The sequence below is a fragment of the Mixophyes fleayi genome, chromosome 5 (assembly GCF_038048845.1).
Source record: "Mixophyes fleayi isolate aMixFle1 chromosome 5, aMixFle1.hap1, whole genome shotgun sequence".
In the NCBI taxonomy this organism is placed as follows: domain Eukaryota; kingdom Metazoa; phylum Chordata; class Amphibia; order Anura; family Limnodynastidae; genus Mixophyes; species Mixophyes fleayi.
Window position 1 is genome coordinate 257,391,907 of NC_134406.1, and position 21,890 is coordinate 257,413,796.

Consider the following 21,890-nt stretch of genomic DNA (forward strand, 5'->3'; position numbering starts at 1 on the left):
ATTTTATTAATATTGACTCATAAATGTCACCTTATACTTATACGGCACTTTTCCACCTAAGGGTAGTTTCATTTCTAGACTACTTATATTAGTTTATTAATCTGTTATATTAGTTATATTTACTGTCAGTGTGGCATTCTAGTGAGGTAGCACACCGGTGCACTTCAGTGACAGAAGGATTGGAAGATCGGGTCTGCCCTGCCCAGACAATCTCCAAATGTAACACCACCACTAGGATGTGTCACAACTATGTACATAAAAAAAAAGTAATGCATTCATGGGTTGTGAAGAAATCAAGAGCTGTAGAAAGATAGTAATCAATAGCTGTTGACATTTCAGTATGGCACAGGCCGCCTTCGCCAAGATTGCCAAAGTAATGTCATAGCAACATTAAAAACCCTCTACCCTTTCAACAATCTGTTGCCAATCAATTTAATGATGCAGCACACACACACTGTAAAATATACATAGTATATATATGAATTTAGACACTGCTGTTAACTTCCATGGCTCGTAAATGTGACACAAAACCTATTATGTGGATACTGCTGTAGTTAATGCATAGTACACAGCTGAATAATGTTGTATTTTGCTTAGACATTAGGAGGTAGCCAATATTCAGCTTATCAATATACTAGGAACTAGAGCCCAAAATGTGCCCCATTATGCCTCAATAATATCACTAGTATGTAGTTGTTCGCAGGGGCAGAACAGTGCATCGCCCGGCCCATAGCAAAATGCCATTCCCACCACCCATGCCCCAATCCAACAGAGTAGAGCAGGGGACTCTTCTGAGCAAGCGCGGTTCAGAGAATGCCCCCAATGGGCATGTGTCAAACAGACTCATTATCACCAGAGGCCTTGGCTCTGCTCTTCTGTATGTAGAGAGTCCGCATCATTGGGGAGCAGGGTTTTTTGGGGGAGAGCGGGGCCCTCAGAGATGGGGGTGACCTACATTGCTACAGGACATGAAGCTGCCGCACCCACTGCACCCACGACAGTAATACCCCTGGGGGTAAATGTATGAATGTGCGGGTTCTTCAACACCCGCGTGTTCAGCGTGTTTGGCGATTAAATTTCAAGTGGCGCTGCACTGTAAAGTTTCCCTTAACAATACAGCGCCGCTTGAAATTTAATCACCGAACACGCTGAACACGCGGGTGTTGAAGAACCCGCACGTTCATACATTTACCCCCTGGTCTTTGTTCCACTTGAATGTAATATTTAACACTATAATTTACTATAATTCTTATATGAACATTTCCCTTTTTGGCTTTATTTATCCCTTTTTGGGTTGACCCGTGTTAATTCTTTGATGATGCAGATAAATTCTATCACAGATCAACTGTAAGCGGTGACGTTGTATGTGTAACATGTAGTAGTTCAAACAGGTACTATATTGTATTTTATTTCATTTGTAGTCAGGCTGTCCTAGCACACTGCAAGCTGATATTCAAAACAAACCTTCTCATGTCAATTTGGAACATAATAATTTGGATGAAACTTTTTAATATATAGGTGCATTTGATACCACAATATGTACCTATAAATTTGAGAGAGCCTCAGGTCACTACTTTGTGCTGTAAGAGGACCTTGCTCATTCCACTATCTAAGTCTGTGTTGTATTGATTAGCTCAATTTCTTCAACTATATCATAAGAAAATGACCCTGTCATGTGCAGCCCTGACCTCACTTACACAATCAATACATTGGACTGGCAACATCCTGATACAAAATCAGCACACCCATCCCCTGAAATACTCAGTGCACATGTGAGCATTCTGATGTTCTGATTGGCTACATATTCTGTTATCCCCACACACAATAATACTGGGTACACAGTATCTTGTAATAGATGAAGCATGAGAACAACATGTATATAAAGTACAGAAATGTGTCAAACAATCCTTATCAGCAGTCATGCCCATCACCTAAAGTTTTTAAAATTTGTTTAAATTTCTTTTTTTAATTGTTCTAAAAAAAAATTCAAGTTTTTTATTTACAGAAACTAACTTCAACCATTGTATAGTCCATGGTACCATTTAATCATTGCAGGTATTTTGACATGTCTAAGGCTTTGTTATAGTGGATGTTGAGTTTGTGTCTACATTTAGAATGTGTATTCAATTATTGAATGTGTTGTGACAAGGTTTCCCTGGATCTTCGTTGCAGATTCCACGCCAGTCACTGCATACAATTATTATTGAGATATCCGTTTCTCCTGTTATTGACAACTTAGTACCGGAGCAGGTAAATAATCATTCATAATACATTTCACTTCACTTCCTTTATCAGTGTTTTCTCCAGCCTCAATTAGGCTGGGAAAGGATGCAACAGTATTAAACTACAGAGCTGGTGGAATCTGTGACACCTTAGAACATTATCAATTTATCAGAACAGTATCTAGAAACTTAAGTTAATAATGTAGAATATAATTGTCAAAATGATTTTTTGACTATTAAAAGAAGATAAATATTTAAAGTACGTAGAAACTTCATATAACTAGGTTATAACTAGAAAACACAGAGGGGCATCTATGACATTTTCAAAGTAAGGTTGATATAAATATCAGTCTCTGACATTATATATATAGTTAGACACAAGTTGTTTGGTTATAAATACAGACTACTATTTTTTTCACTTTATATATGACTAGGCAAGTTTTAAAAAAAAAAACCCAGAGGAGGAAAATATGTCCTGGGCTTGTCATCCCGTTTAAGGTTACACTAGTTATTTTTATTAGTTTATGTCGTGACAAAAATACATGCAAGATATTGCTTGAGAAATCATTGCTTGTGATTTGCTGCATGCAACTGATTTCCGCTCTTCTGTCACCTTCAGTTATGATCCTGTTGTTTGCAATTTATGACAAAATGCAACACATGGTATCTTCTATTCATGTGAGTGCAAACACTGGACCTCACGGTGACTAAGTGGTTAGCAATTCTGCCTTACAGCACTGGGGTCATGAGTTCAATTCCCGACCATGGCCTTATCTGTGTGGAGTTTGTATGTTCTCCCCGTGTTTGCGTGGGTTTCCTCTGGGTGCTCCGGTTTTCTCCCACATTCCAAAAACATACTAGTAGGTTAATTGGCTGCTATCAAATTGACTCTTGTCTGTGTGTGTGTGTGTGTGTATGTTAGCGAATTAAGACTGTAAGCCCCAATGGGTCAGGGACTGATGTGCATGAGTTTTCTGTACAGCGCTGCGGAATTAGTGGCGCTATATAAATAAATGGTGATGATGATGGACCTGATTCATCAAGGCTGAGCACAACTTTAATTTAGTATAAAACGCATGTATTTTGTCTTCGTGAACTCCCAAATTCATCAAGGCACGATTCACATGATACGTGCACTGTTCAAATCGGGTGTAAATCTGCTGTGCTCCACTACACAAATGCTGCAGGATACGTCCAATACCTATGTTGTTTATAAATTTGCAAACACACAGAAAAAAAATAAAAATTGAAATAATGTCACCACTTAATAATATAAGCATTAACGATAAAACAGTTATAAAAAAAAGTGTTCTTTTTGTTTGTTTTTTACATGAAGTACATTTATTAGGATGTTCTCAATGTCTACTGTGCACAAAATACATTTTTACAGTTGTTCATGATTGCAAACCCATGTTATAGCATGCTTACAAGACTGTCATCACCACTGATCAGGACTTAGACTAGCCCTGTAGCTGGAGCAAGAGATACGGCAGAAAAACAAGTAACTTTGAGATGGCCAGAGTTGGATTCGGATGTGGCTACATGCGTTTGAGTTTGGTTTGCCCTTACTGTAAATTGAGTATGGCAAAACACTCCTTCCACGCACCTTTCACTCCCTGAAACTATAGGCTGTAGTAAGTGCCCTTTGCGCTCGAAGATGGAGCAGACAGGGCTGCATTCACAAACATATTTCCTGAATCTGAGTATGTGCTGAGTGATTTTGCGTACAATACGTTTAAAATCGACAGATACGTGCTTTGATGAATCAGGTCCACTGTGTCTAGTATGCAATCAGTTTTAATGTGAAATGGAGCCACCAATGAGACCCATAGCTTGTACAAGACATAAATGTTATCTCATACTTCTTTTTTCTGCCAAATATGTGCAATAATTTAGCTTTAGGAGTATGAATTACAAGTAAATTAGCAATGCTAAATATTTGGGTTTGTAAACAGGGGACAGTGCTGGGGCAACTGAGATACATGTGAGTCCTATTTATCTCATGCAACAAGACACACATGAAAACAGCCTTCTGCGGCTCTATGGCACGGTGGTCCGAAAGATAGTTGCATGTGTACAGGTTCTTTTGGGGACTATTGTGGTTTGCTGCACAACATTGCTTGACTAACCTTGCTACTGAAAACTAACCCTTAATCACTTTATTTTTATTTGCAAAAATGTTCTACACTGTCATCTATTTTCCACACAGTACCACCTTTTCTGTGATTGATTATAGCACATAAATCAACAGTGATAGAGCTTTGTACAAGCAGTGACAAATTTAATTTGCTTTCAATTATGCCTAGAGAATATGTGATCCGTGGAACAATGAAATAGTCTAGTGGTTAACATTGAATGATTTTGCCACAAATAGCTTATTTTGATGCATTACAACCTTACAAATGCAATTTTATATTACTTGAACAAAAATCTGAGATATTGTAAAAGATAGATACGGTAAATACTCATCTACAACTAAATAAAAGTTTGCAAGTAATCGACATCAAGAGCAGGAAAATGAGCAGAGAACCACATTGATGGCTCTCTGGGAGGCAAATGGGGATTACTTGAAAGTAATGCAATGAACAGTTTTCTAACCGTGTTCCATTCCTGTATTACGTTTGATATGTATAACTCTCTATACTGTTTCTGGATAATTACACAATGACATCATTGATAACATTCCTATTTCTAGAGTTCATCTAGCTGGTGAATATTGGTTGACATTCAGAATGGACTCTTGAGTGTACGCTTGCAATAAATGAGTATTAATCAAATAAACTGTATTAAGTATTTATAGTTTGGGCTATCAAATATCAGTTCATTTATTGACTTATAGTAAACATATTGTTAAATATTTATTCATCAGTAACAGTAGTGAAAATGTGACACTAATATAGCCCACTAATATGTACCAAAGTTTAATGTTCAAAAAAGATTGCAAACTCACAGCGCCGATTCTATTTTATGATGTCACACTTCTTCTTTTGTACAAGCACACCTAAATTTACAGGTAAACACACGGGTTTGTGGCCTAAGATAGAAGCATCTTCATGAGTGCAAAAATGTACTCAGTCTGATGGGAGGAAATTAGTGGATCCTGTGAATTCCTTTCTGAGTACGAATGAGGTACATTAGACATCCATGTAAAATAGATGAAAAGTGCGTGTAGGGGTGAGTTCCTTGCTTCTACCCGCAAAGAGACTCTTCATCATCATCATCATAATCATTTATTTATATAGCGCCACTAATTCCACAGCGCTGTACAGAGAACTCACATCAGTCCCTGCCCCATTGGAGCTTACAGTCTAAATTCTCTAACTTGTACACACACAGATAGACAGACAGACATTAGGGTCAATTTAATAGCAGCCAATTAACCTACTTGTATGTTTTTGGATTGTGGGAGGAAACCGGAGCACTGGAGGAAACCCACGCAAACACGGGGAGAACATACAAACTCCACACAGATAAGACCATGGTTGGGAATCAAACTCATAACCCCAGTGCTCTGAGGCAGATGTGCTAACCACTAAGCCACCGTGCTGATTATGAGCAGGTAAGATCAGGTCTCATGTTAAACTATTATATAATACTATTATTAGTACTTTGTCACTAAGCGCATTTCAAGGAGAACTCTGACCAATGTAATAAAAAGCTTCAAACGCACAAAAGTGACACAAGTAATAAAGACAGCCCGATCTATCCTCATTCTCATAATACATTTTAAGTATACATAAAGCTAAATCAAGAAGTATTTTAGGAGAAAAATAGAAATGTTGAAAGGAAAGGGCCTCAAAACGCGTAAGTAGATTTTACTTTAAAGTGATGTTTAAAACGTTCCACCATGTACATATTAACATGAATTCACAAACATGCAAAGCTAGGGGCAGATAGAATTCCCAGGGATAGCTCGAAGGAGTGGAAAATGGGCTTTTATCAGAAAAGATCCTAATTGCAATAAAATGTTTTTTACAAAACTCACACCTCAGTCTGCTTTAAGACTGAGACGCATCTCCCCCTTGTGCTTCTCTACGCTTAGCGAGGTCTAACGGGAGGAGGTAGTGGGTGGGCAGGTTTCGGCGTCGTGCAGTAAGGGCATGCTAATACCCCTCACTCACTATGTTGAGGGGAAGTAGACGCACATATGGTTCTATGAGGCATAGTTGTTGTGGCTGCTTTCCCCTGGGTGTAAGTTCCACATATTAATGATTGTAGAATTATGCGTACTATTCCAACACGTACCTTAGGATACCTTGTGGCTTGGAAAACAAAGAAAGTACAAGACGTGTAATTTACACTTATATGTAAGTGTAAATTGCATCCAAATCTAATGCAGGGGCGGATCTAGACTTTATGTTTAGGGGGGGCGATTTTGCATAATCACGCCCCTCATTTGCTCTGATTGGCTGGCCCGCGTTAAACCCCGCCTTCCACCCGTTATTGGCCCTGCCCACTCCCGTTGTGATCGCCGGCTGGGACCACTCTGATTGGCTGGCCCACATTTAGCCCCGTCCCCGCTCACGCTTAGCCCCACCCCTCTCGTTTTGATCGGCGGCTGGGACCTAGCTTTTTGCTGCTAGGGGGGGCGAGTGCCCCGATCGGCCCCCCCTGGATTCGCCACTGTCTACATGGGCCCAACTGTGGGCTTGTAAACTCCTTGTTTTTATTGCACCAAATTTTCCTGGAGATGCTCTTATCATTTTCGATATGCAGAAAAATTACTATCATACTATGTAAATTGTGTGCAGAAGAATGGCAGCCATCAGTGATTTTCTGTAAACTCATTCTCAAATAAAATTTAGAATTCATGGAAGCTATTAACACTGACAGACACATAACTTTAACATTAATTGCATTATATTGTCACTACATATATAAGTACATTATACAAAACCAAACATATCTTTCTTTGTTACGTAGTGGTTTGAATAGTGAAAGTACTTTCAAAGAGTAATTTATTTTATGTTTTTGCTTTAAACTCATTTGAACAAAAATCAATTATGTTATCAATGTTCAACTGAAATTCAACAATCTCCAGCACTAGGGCATTGCAACGATACAATATAACCCACAATGACAAATCTGCCTTTATGTTGATTACAGCTTAGAGGAAATAGAAATGAATGGTTTAGCCGGGCTGGCCTTGTTCTCTAAGGATTTATAACAGATTTCCAGTCCTTTTCAATATGTGCTTAAAAGCGGCAGCGGAACCCTTTGGCAGACAGGATGTAAAAAGGTAGATTTGAGAAATAAGCCACCTTATTTAAAAAGAGATGAAAATCTTGTTGAGGAGCTTCAGCCCATAAAGATAAAGTGAATACAAAACTTAAATGACTTCATGACAGACATAGAATACAATGCTGGACACTGCATTCTTTCAGAAATCGCTTAGGAAATTGTGGTAACTCTACAAAATCCTATTATTAAAGGAATATCAATTGTAATTCATTCTATGGCTGTGCTCACAAGTTTACTTAACCCTTTAACAGTGACCAAGACTGTGATTTTCTTGATCTGCTGAAGATCATATTTGCTTACTTTTTGGACATCCCCTCCAGAGAGGATTTCAAAAGTGTAAGTGTGCATATTGCCCGATGATGGCAATCACGTGATTGAGACCCCTCCCTCTTTACAAGAAGGAGGGGAGAGATGCGGGATGGTGGCTTACTCTCCTGGGAGTCCACAAATTCAGGAATCTCCCATAGGTAAATGTATCAAGCTGCGAGCTTCTGGCGGCCTTGTAAAGTTGTTGAAGATGCTTTCTATAGCAACCAATCAGATTGTAGTTATCATTTATTTAGCACATTCTACAAAACGAGAGCTAGAATATGATTGGTTGCTATAGTCAACATCTCCACTTTTGAAACACGCTGCAAACTCACAGCTTGATACATTTACTCCCTGGGCATCCTGGAACATAGGCAAGTATGCTGCCGATACAAATAAGAAAGCAGAGTTTATGGCAGTGAATGTTACCAACAGATTGTTTATTGTTGCAATTAACTGAAATATCCCAGGCTATTCACAACTAAACTAATCGGAGGTCTGTGACAAAACTACGCAGATTTTCTGCTTAATCCCTAACCATGATGCATCATTGACGTGATAATCTCTGCACTCTCTGCACATCGTCTCATAGTGGATAGCTACCTGCGTTGCTGTTCCTTGCACCTGGAACTGGGATGATAGTAAAAGAATGTTCTGTGAAACAGCTGAATATATTGTTCTTGGTTCCTCACTGTATATGATTATCACTTTTCCTAACCTTTCATTTTACTGACATAACAAAAAGTCACAATAAATATATTCACCTGGATGATCTAAGACAGTTCTGTTCAACTATTTGCTTGAAGGAGACTACGGGCCTGAGTCAATAAGGAGAGCAAAACATAAAAAAGGAGTAAAATTTGCAACTGGGCAAAACCATGTTGCATTGGAGGGGGAGGTAAATTTAAAATGTGTGGACAGATTTATAGTTGGGATAGGACATGTCCTAGATCAACTTTAAATTTCAGTGTATTAATAAAGCTATCAAGTATTTGTGTGCTACATAAAAAAACAGCCAGTATTTAACTTATGTGCAAAATAATAAACTGATTTGCACCCCTTCAATTGTAACATGGTTTGTCCCAGAGAACATTTACTCCTTTTTTGCCTTAATGACTCAGGCCCTACATGTATATGTATATTTATTACTAAATAATACCAGGGTTGAATATAATTAGAACATATTTAGTCATACAAGAAAGTTTATAGAGGCTGTGAGGAAAGGTGGGGGACAAAAATAGGGTTGTACTGGCCCATGGGCCGTCAGACAAATAACAAACAAATAAAATGCTTACACTCAATTTAACATGCACGTAGCAAACTTCTTAAAATAGGTCTGACTGATACATGTGTACAGCTATGTATAGTTACATCCTGGAGTTATAAAGATTACATTACATATTCATATATTCATCTAGAGCAATGTTTGGAAATGCTGGATACGGTTGCCTTCATTAGCATCAGCAGGAGCTGGCATAAGTTTTTTTATATGGCCATGGCAAAATTAATTATCTTCCATAGACTCCAATGAAACAGCGCCCCTGCTGGCCTGATTGCTTGATACGTACAACCCAACAATCTCTTTTGTGCAACGTATCTCTCAAATATGGTAACATGCTTTATTTATCTAGCAAGTAGGATTGTAAGAATGAAATGTATAACTCAGAATTAGTTGAATATAATTGTATACTGATTTACCTTTACATTCTGGCTGTTTTCCTGTCCATGTTCCATTGCTCAGACATGTTCTTTCTTGTGCCCCATGAAGTACATACCCAACATCACAGCTGAATCTCATTGTATTCTTTGTTCTTAACTCTGTACCTTCCCTGGAACCATGGTCAGGTACACCGGGATCTCCGCACCAACCAGCAGAGTCACCTGGAAGCGAAGAATACAACATATTACAGGCTGATATAGGTCATGTAAGCAGAATACTAAAACTTATATTTGTGTAGATCACCAGCAACTGGATAAACTTGTTCAGTTTTACTAACTTTGATAACTACTGGAAAATGAATTGTATTGACTGATAGTGTAGGTGATATGTTTACCAACTTTTTGCTGAGCTTTTTGTTTTAAGCCAGGACAGGTGTTAGAGTTTGAGCATTGTTAATTATCTAGGGATTACAATTACTACTGTAAATTATATGGATCTAAGACGTTACTGAGGAGTTTTGTAACTATATCAAAAATACAGGTCGCAGAAATTGAAGGTGATTCCTAAGATTTGTGAAGATTACAGTAAGAGTGCATTATTCCTTACAATACACAAGTTTTCCTTCCTGGACAATGAAGTCATAACATCAAAATTCACCCACTATAAGCGATGATATTAGACTGACTCATTAAGGAACGTCAATGCCGATAGGCGTCATATCTTAGGTAAGATTGAACTGTAAAGAACTATACGTGAGTGAATGCAAATATATTAATAACATCCTGATAAATGTATTTCATGTCTAAAAAATGTTTTTCCCAAAAACCTTTTTTTTACATTTTTTCATTAATGATTAAATTATTAACAGGTATATGCAGAGCGTTCCTACACCCATATTTAACAAGAGATGTTTCTTCAGATCCGCTTGTGTTTGAATACAAACGAGGGTATGCCCGAATTACGTGCATTTTTTTTAAAAAATGCGCATTACATTTATTTTATGTGCATTAATGAATCAGGCCCTCACTGTTCTATTTGTATTTTTTTAACATAAGATCCATGCTGTATATTATGCTATGTGCACAGATGTGTCCAAGCATATTATAGGCACAAGTGTGTCCGAACCTTTTACCAACAGCGGGTCTTATTGACATTCCAATCTGCGTTATTATTATTATTATTATTATTATTATCAACATTTATTTATTTAGCACCAGCATATTCATAGAGCTTTACATTTGTGAAGAACACAGTAGTAATTTTGGGTATTACAGACAGATAGATAAAAATGCCCTTCTCACAAGCTTACTATCTATAGGACAATAGTGGTTTGATACACGAGGTCAAGTGCTACATATTGCATATTAGTCCAGCCAGTGGTCAAAGTGGGGTTGTATATGGTGGTACGCCATACTGCCAGTTCTCCTACTGTCTTCATTGTAAAACTATCAAATTCCATTCACTTACATTCCACTTACATTTTTCCATACCGCCACTTTTAAATTTCCACTTTGACCACTGAGTCCTGATAGATTGCAAAGGTACAAAGAGCTTAGTGGGCTAAATGATCCAGTCGCACAGCATTGTTAAGCAGGGGTCAGAGAGTTGATTCAGTATAGAAAGGACACATGCAAGACTTATGTGAACTGTGTAGAGGTTTGTAATATGATACCAGATTATAAGGCTGTCCATCACGCCTATTTAAGGTTCACTTGGGTGTTGCTCAAAAGCCATCCATTGCTAGATGTAAGCCCCTATACCTGGGAGGTAAGTGCATCTGATTTTAACTGCATTTTAATGGTGTCTAAAGCATAGAGGTCAGTGTAGGACCTGTGTACAATAAGGTACCCTTGACGCTGGGATGCAGGCTTAAACGTTTTGATAAAAATATGATAATACCTCATGTTTTCATTTTGCTAGATACACACAGATATGCAGTGATAAGCACACAACAGCTGTCTTTTCGATTTGTATACATATCATTATCACCATTTATTTATATAGCACCACTAATTCCGCAGCGCTGGACAGAGAAATCACTCACATCAGTCCATGCTCCATTGGGGCTTACAGTCTAAATTCCCTGACACAAACAGAGACAGACAGACAGACAAGTACAGACAGACAGATTCGGATCAATTTGTTAGCAGCCAATTAACCTACCGGTATGTTTTTGGAGTGTGGGAGGAAACCGGAGCACCCGGAAGAAACCCACGCAAACACGGGGAGAACATACAAACTCCTCACAGATAAGGCCATGGTTGGGAATTAAACTCATGACCCCAGTGCTGTAAGGCAGATGTGCTAACCACTATGCCACCATGCTGCCCCATATAAGGACATTTATATTGCCATGCAGCTGGTACCATATATAATATGGGTTATACCGAGCGCTGGCTTATTTTTTCTCAGGTTAAGAAGATGGTAGAGGAATTTGATAAGCTAGCCTGAAGAAGTGAGTTTTTTTCACAAAATGCTTGAAGGTTTGAAGACTAATAAAAAGTTTTGTTGTGCAAGGGAGGGATACCTACAAAGTGGGGGCAGCCGGAAAAAAGTCCTGTAACTGAGAATGGGAGCAGGTAATGAGTGTAGATGAGAGATGCAGATCTTGTGCATAACGAAGGTGAAGAGTTGGGAGATATTTTGAGACAAGTGAAGAGATGTAAGTATTTTATAATGGTTTTGGTAAAAAACAGACAACCTATTTAGAGACTGACAGAGTGGATCAGCAGTGCAAAAGAGATTTGCAAGGCAAATCAGTCTAACCACTGCATGCAAAATAGATTTCAGGTTTAAGTTTCTGATTCAGATTATACCCCCATTATTCACCCATAAACCAGAGAAAGTAATTATCCAATTGTATACTACAGGATCTTACCATGCAAAGTCATGCACATTGACAGAAGAAAAGATGTGGAAGATGCAAAAGCAATCACAGAATTTCACAACAAAGGATACAATACCATGTTATCATCTTAGCACTGCAACATCCTATTGCAAAAACCTATTTTACTAAATCACATTACATGGCCTTTCCTATAAGCATGGGAATAAGACTAGAAAGAATAAGGATGCATTAACTATCTGCTATGACAGGTGCCTAGCTTGTTTTTGTAATTTAAAATAATTGGGCTCATAGAGTATTTACTTTTTTACCATACAATACAACTACACGCCACACAATTGTCCGTGCATGAAGCAGGTTTGTGGATCAAGCTGTGAAAACATTTCCAAGCTGACATATCTATAGCTTATATCTTAGCTATGGGCCCATATAACCCAGTTTAACACGGGCTGTCTGCTTCTGCAGTGACCTTTACCTTGGAATGATAATTTTCACAGAATTGAAATACCCAATGGGCCACAATGGAAATAAAAATATAGTTAGGATTATAGGATTGTGTATAAGGATTATTTTTAGTAAACATTGTTTAGCCCAGTAAACCTTATCTGTCCACATTCTTAATATAATAATATTAACATTGTATCATTAATGCTCCTGTGAGGTAGAATGGGATATTATCAAATCAACTTCAATGAAGAGTGACCTCCACAGCCAAACCACTGTAGGAAATGATAAAATACACTTTAGAAAAAATCAACCCTTGTATAATGGAAGCCACGTTAATTTTACCAAGATGTTTTTTTTAAATGAATACTATTTCCATGCAATCCTGGATCTCATTGCCCAGATAGACATTGGGGATACTCACAAAGGACCACTCCTATTAAGCACACTTACTTCTCAAGCCCATGCATTCAGGCAAACACATGTAACAACCCTTTGGCTAAATGACTGTGCCCCATAGTGGGATTTAGAGTACAACTGCTGGGGTAGGATGAAAGATTTGAAATGTCATCCCAGAAAGTACCTCTACTTCTAACCCTAGTGCTATGTCTGGGAAGTCCATTCAGATATGACACATTGTTCTGGTCAAGTTCATATTCAAATCTATAGCCTTGACCTTATATAGTGATTGACCAGAGCTTTGTATGATAAATATGACAATGGGGACAATGAGAGAAGAAAGTTGCAATACACAATATAGAGTTATAGGGCCTAATTTATCAAGGCATGTACACTGAGCGCAATGTGCATTTCTCTCAGAGCACACCTAATTCAAATCCGGAGTCAACAAAGAGTGAATCTGAAGATATATATATATATATATATATATATATATATATATTTATTATTTAATTTTTCCAATTAATGTCTTATTATTTTTTTCCCCATGAAACACATTTAATATAATGTCTTAATGTCTACTGTACATTTTTACAGTTGATTCTGATTGAAAACACTTGTTCTAGTATTCATACACAGTCGTCATCGCTAGTAATCAGGACTTAGACTAGCCCTGTAGCTGGAGCAAGAGATACAACTGAAAAACACATATCTAAGAGACGTTGAAAGCTTGAATAGGAAGCTGCTGCATATGCTTGGAACGCACTTTCTCTACATTAACTACGGCCAAATGACCCTTCCAAGCCCCATTCTCTCACTGAAATGGTAGGCTAACGTATGTGTCAATTGTGCTCGAAGATTAATCAGACGTTGCTGTGTTCTCTGGCATATGAAGCGGTTCTGGGCATGTGCAGAGTATGTTGTGTATGATACGCACAGATTCAGCAGATACACTCCTTGCTCCTTAACCTGTATAGAGAGTAGAGCTGATGAGACCAGAATGCCCGACCTACCTCTAAGCTGTGCGATACCCATGCGCATAGTAAAAGGGACCTGGGGACAAGTGAAGTAGAGAAACCTGAAGTTCAGAGTTTAGGAAAGTTGCAGAGAGGAATGTGTAAAAGTCGGGAAACTTAGTCACGGTCTCCAAGGCGAGTGAGTGCCAGCTCTTGTGCGGTACTTGTGGACATTATCAATTATTTAGTGTGTAAGGGGGTGAGCTTTACTAAGAGATGATCTGGCATTCATTCAAACTGTGGTTTAAACCTGGAATATGACTTCTATCACTGAACTTAAATAAAAACTTTTAAAAAGTGAACACCGAAAACATACCTACATACTGTAGCATGTTTAATGTGAAGGTGACAGGTCTGCTTTAACAAATATAAAAATAAATAATTTACTTTTCCAATGTATTCCTATTGTGTTCAGCTATATTGTTCTTTTATTTTCTAATTATCTGTCTGAAGTGATATATAACTGATTTATAATAAACTATTGTCATTAGTGTTGCATGCATTCTTATGCCTGTACTGTCTCTGCTTACACATAAACAATGCTAAACATCTTAAAATTCACACCATCAAAACCTGACCTTAATGTGACCCCTTCAGAATGAATGTCAAATGGACAGGACATGCTCAATGGTCCATGATAAGACATTTCAATAAATGTCACCTTTGCAAACAAAGCTTAGAGAGATGAGATGCAGTAATGCACCATAGAGTTTTGTCTGGACCCATCAGACACTCTGGGGTATATTTACTAAACTGAGGGTTTAAAAAAGTGAAGATGTTGCCTATAGCAGCCAATCAGATTCTAGCTGTCATTTTGTAGAATGTACTAAATAAACTAGAATCTGATTGGTTGCTATAGGCAACATCTTCACTTTTTCAAACCCGCAGTTTAGAAATGAATACTGTAAGTAAGATAATATTAGTTGTGTTTTGGGCTTTTTTATAACTGCTTGTGCTATTATTTATATATCTGATAGCCCTTATATTTGTTTTTTACATTCTTTTTCAATATACTTTTGGAGATTTTTGGAGAAATTCCCAATTAGCACTATTTCCTGTGTAAACAATGCATCCTTATATTGAGTTCTTGTTATGTCCTTTATCATGTGTATGGTGCTTTGTGAATTACAATTGTATCACCTGGCAACAGAGATTTGGAAACAGAATACCCAGTAGGATTTGCAATTCTCGGAGTGACATTGTCTTGGCTCATGCATTTTGTGTACAATTAAAAGATGTATACTCTCTATACTCTATTCTTTAGCTTAGTGTGACATCGCTTTTAATTTCTCATGCCAGGAAACAAGCTTACAGTTCTAATCCCTGTCAGCTTAATCACATGTGGTTGTCACACCAAGGATAAATCAAAAATCAAAAATCTTCACCGAGTCCGTAAGGAAGTTTAATTACCACATCACAAAAGGTGTCTGTTTGCTGATTGTAGGATTACCGTGTATTAATGATCTTTCCAATACTTGTTACTTGTTAGAGCAGAATGCCGACATGTGACAGTTGTGTTTTTTCTGGTGTCTTAATTAAGTATATTTATAGAACTAACATATATCATAATAAAATATGTTAAAGGTTAATATTTTTTACAAGACATTGCAGATTCTAAGATCAAATTAAACACACAAGTAAATGTACAATATTGTATCCTTTTATCACTGAGATTTAACATTTTTATATGTCGTCATTCCATATGTTTTTGCCCATAAACTTGATAATTAAAAGCAAATTATAACATATTTTTTAAATATATATTGCTCTCCCACATATAGAAGATATGTGGGAGATGATCTTCTGTACTATCAATTCCATACTAATGCATATCATATCTAGATACAGAAGACCATATTATTTTCTTGTCGTATAATGTATAGGTGACAGCTTTATAATCTATAATTCAGTTGCATATTAAGGTTGAGATTTCAATTGTTTTTATTTTTAGATTAATTATGTTTCCTATTAATTGCTTTCATTCTTTTTAAACATTAATAATTATATGTTCTTAAAATACAGTATAACCAAGACTGGGGAATAAGTTGTTTAAAGATTAATTCAGTCACACTACATACTGAAAGACCATACATTGCATAGTAAGCATTTTTTCGTCTCTGTTGTTTTTGGTGGGTGCTTGAAATCTCCAGGTCAAGGAACATTTTCCAAAAGATGTTAAAATAAAAAATAAAAAATTAAAATGCAATACTATAGTATAAATATTAAATCCATATTATTATTGTAAATGTAGTTTGTTGACTATACTAGGACAGGATTCAATTATGCCATGATTATGTGTATATTATTTATATGCTATGTAGATATCTATATTAGAGTGTGGCATTTAATAAAGGTTCTAATGATGGCCATGAAAAGCTGGTTTGGTTTTGTGTTGGCTCCTATTTGACTGCCTATTTTTCATTTGGAATACCCAAATCCTGCATTTGCCTTTGAATAGGCTAATGGAGATATCTTCCAGCTTTCAATTCACACCTTTGAACCATCTTTCAGTAAGGGCTGGCAGCTACTGTGGCTGCAGTGAGAGCCACAATGTTGGCAAAATGGCAAATTGTAGCCTCTCCTTACCAAAGGAAATTGAAAACAATGGTACAGTATACATTACAGGCTTTGAATTTAACCTGTTATACGTGATTTTAAGTAACACATCTATATATATATAAATGTATATATATATATATATATATATATATATATATATATATATATATGTATATATATATATATATAAATATATATATATATATATATATATATATATATATATATATACATACATAGACAGATGTAATTAACATTTTGAATGTCAGCCACATAATTATGAATCTCCCTTTCTGCCAAGGATAATGGGGTCAGGTGAGGACAGTCCTCCAATTCGTCCTTCTCCCTAGATACCCTATATTCAAACTGATATTTAAATCACAGTTCTGCAATTTCATTTCTGAAAGCTGAACATTTAAATGCAATTTTCTAGGTTTAAAGTCATTTCCAGGAATGATCCTATTATCAATAAAAGTGGTCACACTCTTGTAAGCTGTTACAAAATACAGTAATCAAGAAAGAACGTCTAACAACAGTGACACACACTTGAAGGGCAGAACATGCTGAAGTATCACATTGCAAATGAAGTTTAAATGAAGGCTTTTGCACTAAAGTCATTAGCTGGTGACCATTTACTTTTTAATGTTCTCTTTGCCATTTATGGTACTTGGATTGTAATGTCTGTGGAATACGTGCCTTCATTTACACTCAACATAACAATGTTTTAAGTAACAATTATATTTCAGGTTTCTTATAATGATACCTGGATAGGAAGAAGGAAGATCTGTAAAAATAAGTCCATCTTTGGCGACTTTCTTTTTTTTTAGACGCAATGGGACTATTTTTTATATAGAATCTTGCTCTATTTTTAATCATTAGTTAAATAACCCTCTGTCAACCCTCTGTCTTTTTCTGATCATGTGCAAATGATTGCTATATTCGGCGCTTAGCTGCTGACATCTACACATGCTATATAAGGCACAATAGAAGCAACATATACAGAAAGCGGGAGGTGAGGCTGTGGGGGCTGCCCCAATGAACCTAATAGATTGATTCCCCATGGCCAGCAATGTATTTACCATATAGGGAAACTAGGCACATTCCTGTTGCAGTACTGTTTCGCTGGCAGTATTTATATGTCAGTTGATTTTATTTATTTTTTCCTTGATCTTTACTGGGATGGTGACATTTTCCAACAAATCAAGTTTTGCAGTTGTACAGACCATTGCGTAGGTGCAACATTCGGGCAATACAATATTCAAAATCTGTTCTATCATCTCTTTTCCATGGAATGCATCCTCCACACTGTATTTGTAATTTTTGTATCTTGAGAAATGTGTAGTCTATTAATAGAGCTTGGATGATGTCAGTTAATTAATTCTGCTGTGTGGGGTGGCTGGGGTAGGACTGGCAACACCCAAAGTCAAATTCCGCTGGCACAATTTTGCGGGCAAACGAATATACGTCTCATTACACAACATAACTGATTAAAAAGTTCCACTGAACTCAAGTCTCACATCTCTTCTCAGTAAAAATAATGAAGGAGGGTGTATGCATTAGTGGGGCACAATCACAAGTTTGGTGTACAATTACAATGCTTAGGACAGCATTAACTGTGAAAACAGACCTGCCAATGACATCCTTCTGATGGTATTTAACTTATTGCCTACTACTTGTTTTGCAGCTCTCAAGAAGGTAGCAACTTTGCAAATCAGCACAATGATCAAAGACATTTTTTTAAAGAAAATAATTTAACGTAACAGCAATCATAAATTATATTTCTTTACTAAAAACTGATGAAGATAAATCCCATTTTCCTCATAAAGTGAGTGGAAAACTACTTTAAAAATAATATTAATTACATAGAAGTTTACACCATGTTTTGTGAGCTCTGGAGTGCAGTTGATAGTATGGGGCCAATTCTACCCACAAGCTCGCTGCCTAGGTGTGATCCTTGACTCAGAACTATCCTTTGTTCCCCACATCGACTCTATATCTAAATCATGTTACATACATCTAAAAAACATTTCCAGAATACACACATATCTTACACAAGACACTGCAAAAACCTTAATTCATGCACTCATCATCTCCCGCATTGACTATTGTAATTCCCTCCTTACTGGTCTTCCCCTAAACAGACTCAAAAGCCTACAATCTATTTTGCACACAGCAGCTAGATTTTCCTTGCAAATCATTATTCCTCTACTGTATCACTCTGTCAGTCTCTACACTGATTGTGTGTTTTTTACCGAATCCAATATAAAATACTTTTACTAACCTACAAGGCCATCAACAAAGCTGCACCAACATACATCTCCTCACTTGCCTCAAACTATCTCCCAACTCGACAACTCCGTTCTGCACAAGATCTGCGTCTCTCATCCACCCTCATTACATCCTTCCATTGCTGTTTACAGGACTTCTTTCAAGCTGCACCCACTCTATGGAATTCCCTCCCTCGCACAATAAGACTTTAATCTGGTCTACGAACCTTCAAGCGTTCTCTGAAAACCCACCTCTTCAGGCAAGCTTATAATATTCCTCCAGAACGGTCATGGTGGCACTCTGCAAAATCAGAAATTATTCCTCACACCCCAAAGAGCTGCACAAGAATATCTGCGATGCTGGGGTACCGTAGTACCCGGAAATGTGTGCAGCTGAACATCGTGGTAATGTTCGGCTGTGCATCGCTTTGAAATTAATATCCTCCTATGTGTCATGACTCCATGGCATCAGGTAACCAACATAAACACTTAATAAAACATCAATTTCTATAAATGGTAGCAAGAGAAATAAAGATAATAGTTTTTCTGGTAACAAACATCAAACTCTCTAAGTTACTATTATCTGACATCAAAGTTGCCCAAAGCACTTTACATAGTATTAAATATGTGTGAGAAGTCATTTTCTCATAGTAAATGTATTTTTAATATAAACAAAATCACAATAATTGATTGAAAATTATTTAAAAGCCATACACAATAAACCTTGGTTTTGGGAGGAATGTGTTTTCATATTATTATTTTTTGTTTATGTAGTGCCAACATATTCTGCCATACTATACAACCCGAGAACTTTATTTAGTTAGTCCTTTGCTTCAGTGGAGTTTAAAATGACCTGTCTCTACCACATGCATTCAAACACCCTTCCACCAAAATCTGATTAGTCAGAAGCCAATTAGGTATGAGGAAACTACAGGACACAAAGGACAACACGTGGTGAGAACATACAAACTATTTGCTAGCACTTGCACCACTGGGCTTCTCTGAAGTCAGTGGAATTCATTTGCAATAACAGTAAGTGGTAATATTCTGGTTGTCTTAGTCAAGTTTCAGTTTGATGCACAGAGCAGTCAGTCACAAGTTATTACACTCTCAAAGTGATATGTATAGACATTTCGTTCATTCACTGATGAAAGCCTTGGTTCATTCAGGGTTGTAGGGCTGACTAAACTGTCTATCTTTATGCATGAAATAAAGCTGTTATGAAATGCAATTTTCCCAAGCTGTACCTCTATACTTAGAATCCTGAGCGTGTGGTTCCTATTGAAAGCACACATATTCTCTGTTCTCTACTTACCAGTACAGTGAGGTAAAGATGCACTCCATTGCCCATTTAACTGACAGGTCCTTGTAGAATGACCTATCACGGTTCTCCTTCCAGTGCAAGAATAATGAACAGCAGATCCAAAGGTAAACTTCTCCCCAGATATAATTGCATTTGGAGGAACTCCAGGATGACCACAGTCAATCACTGAAAACAGAGATGACAAGTTTAATTCCAGTATCTACCATCTTGAAATAGCTCCACAGAATGGTATTTGCTTTATTAAATGAAGGCACGGAATATGTCATTATTACTGTGTAAAGGGAATAAAGTTAAATAATCCCTTGTGTCCTTGATTTCCCAGAACAGTCCCTCTTTTTCAAACACAATATTTTTACTGGACAATGCTCCTCTATTTCAGGTTCCTGGTGCACCCACATGAACAGGATAAGCAATAATAGGTTTGTAGAATTATTTTATCTTATTTAGGTAAGTATGGGGTATATTTTATGGCCTCAGTAATCTTTCGGTCATATGAATGTTGTGGATTTCCATTTTAGAATTTAGGGGCCCTAAATAAGTTACTCACTATGGGGCATATTTAAGACGCACCGCTTAATATGAAAGATAGTTTTCAATCCTCATCGCATTGATAAGGATTAAACTATCTTTCATATTCATCAATAAACTTCCGCTGGGACAGCAGTCATGTTAAACTGCTGTTCCTTTTTTTTTTTTTCAACTTTCCTTATCGCAGCCTTTTCAGTGCGAAGATAAGGGTCAACACAGCATCTTCCTTAAAATTCTAGTGTACATGCGCCGAACGAAAGGATCAAGCATGTGCACATAGAGCCATTATAGTGTGAGCGTGACTCATGTGACAGGGAGGGATCGCATGATCCCTCTATACATGCACTGTGCGGCACCGCTCGTCAAGGCAGAGCTGACAGTAGTGAAAACTTTCAATTACGTTAATCTACGCCAGCTGAATAAAAAAGAGGAAAAAATGTATTTTCAGACATTGGTAAATAGCATTACTGAGCACTCCCTATGCACTGTTATGGGGACTGCTCAGTAAAATGAAGAGAAATGCAAAGCAGCAGATATCATAGATATCTGGTGCAATCCAATGATCATAAATAACAATTTTGCAGTTTATCCCAAAAATGTTTAACTGATGATTTATTTTGATAAATAGGCCCCCATGACAATAAACACAGAGACAGACAGACTGCTGCCATCTGAGTGATTACCATCATCATCATCATTTATTTATATAGCACCACTGATTCTGCAGCGCTGTACAGAGAACTCACTCACATCAGTCCCTGCCCCATTGGAGCTTACGGTATACTTACCAACTTTCTTCAGCTCTCTTCCGGGAGCCTGCCAGTGGAGGTGGGTGTGCGGGGGGCTGGGCGCCAAAAATGGTGTCATTCACCGGGAATCGCAGCATTTGGGATCTAATTCTGCCCACTTCACTAGGAAGTGGGGCACTTCCTAGTGAAGTGGGTAGAATTTGGGAGATTGCCACACTCACCCGGGAGTCTGGGAGACTCTCGCAAAATGCAGGAGTCTCCAGGACATTCCAGGAGAGTTGGCAAGTATGGCTTACGGTCTAAATTCCCTGACATACACACACACAC

The 21,890-nt window shown here is 37.4% G+C and overlaps 1 protein-coding gene across 1 annotated transcript in view; it reads right to left on the reverse strand.

Annotated features, from left to right (window-relative positions):
* Nucleotides 1-21,890, reverse strand: part of CSMD3 (CUB and Sushi multiple domains 3) — an 853,424-nt gene that overhangs the window by 51,592 nt on the left and 779,942 nt on the right. The window contains exons 57-58 of the mRNA XM_075213978.1: nucleotides 20,278-20,451; nucleotides 9,471-9,653 (exon numbers count right to left, since the gene is read on the reverse strand). Of these exons, the coding sequence (XP_075070079.1) occupies nucleotides 9,471-9,653; nucleotides 20,278-20,451 (357 nt within the window). The remainder of the gene's footprint in view (nucleotides 1-9,470; nucleotides 9,654-20,277; nucleotides 20,452-21,890) is intronic.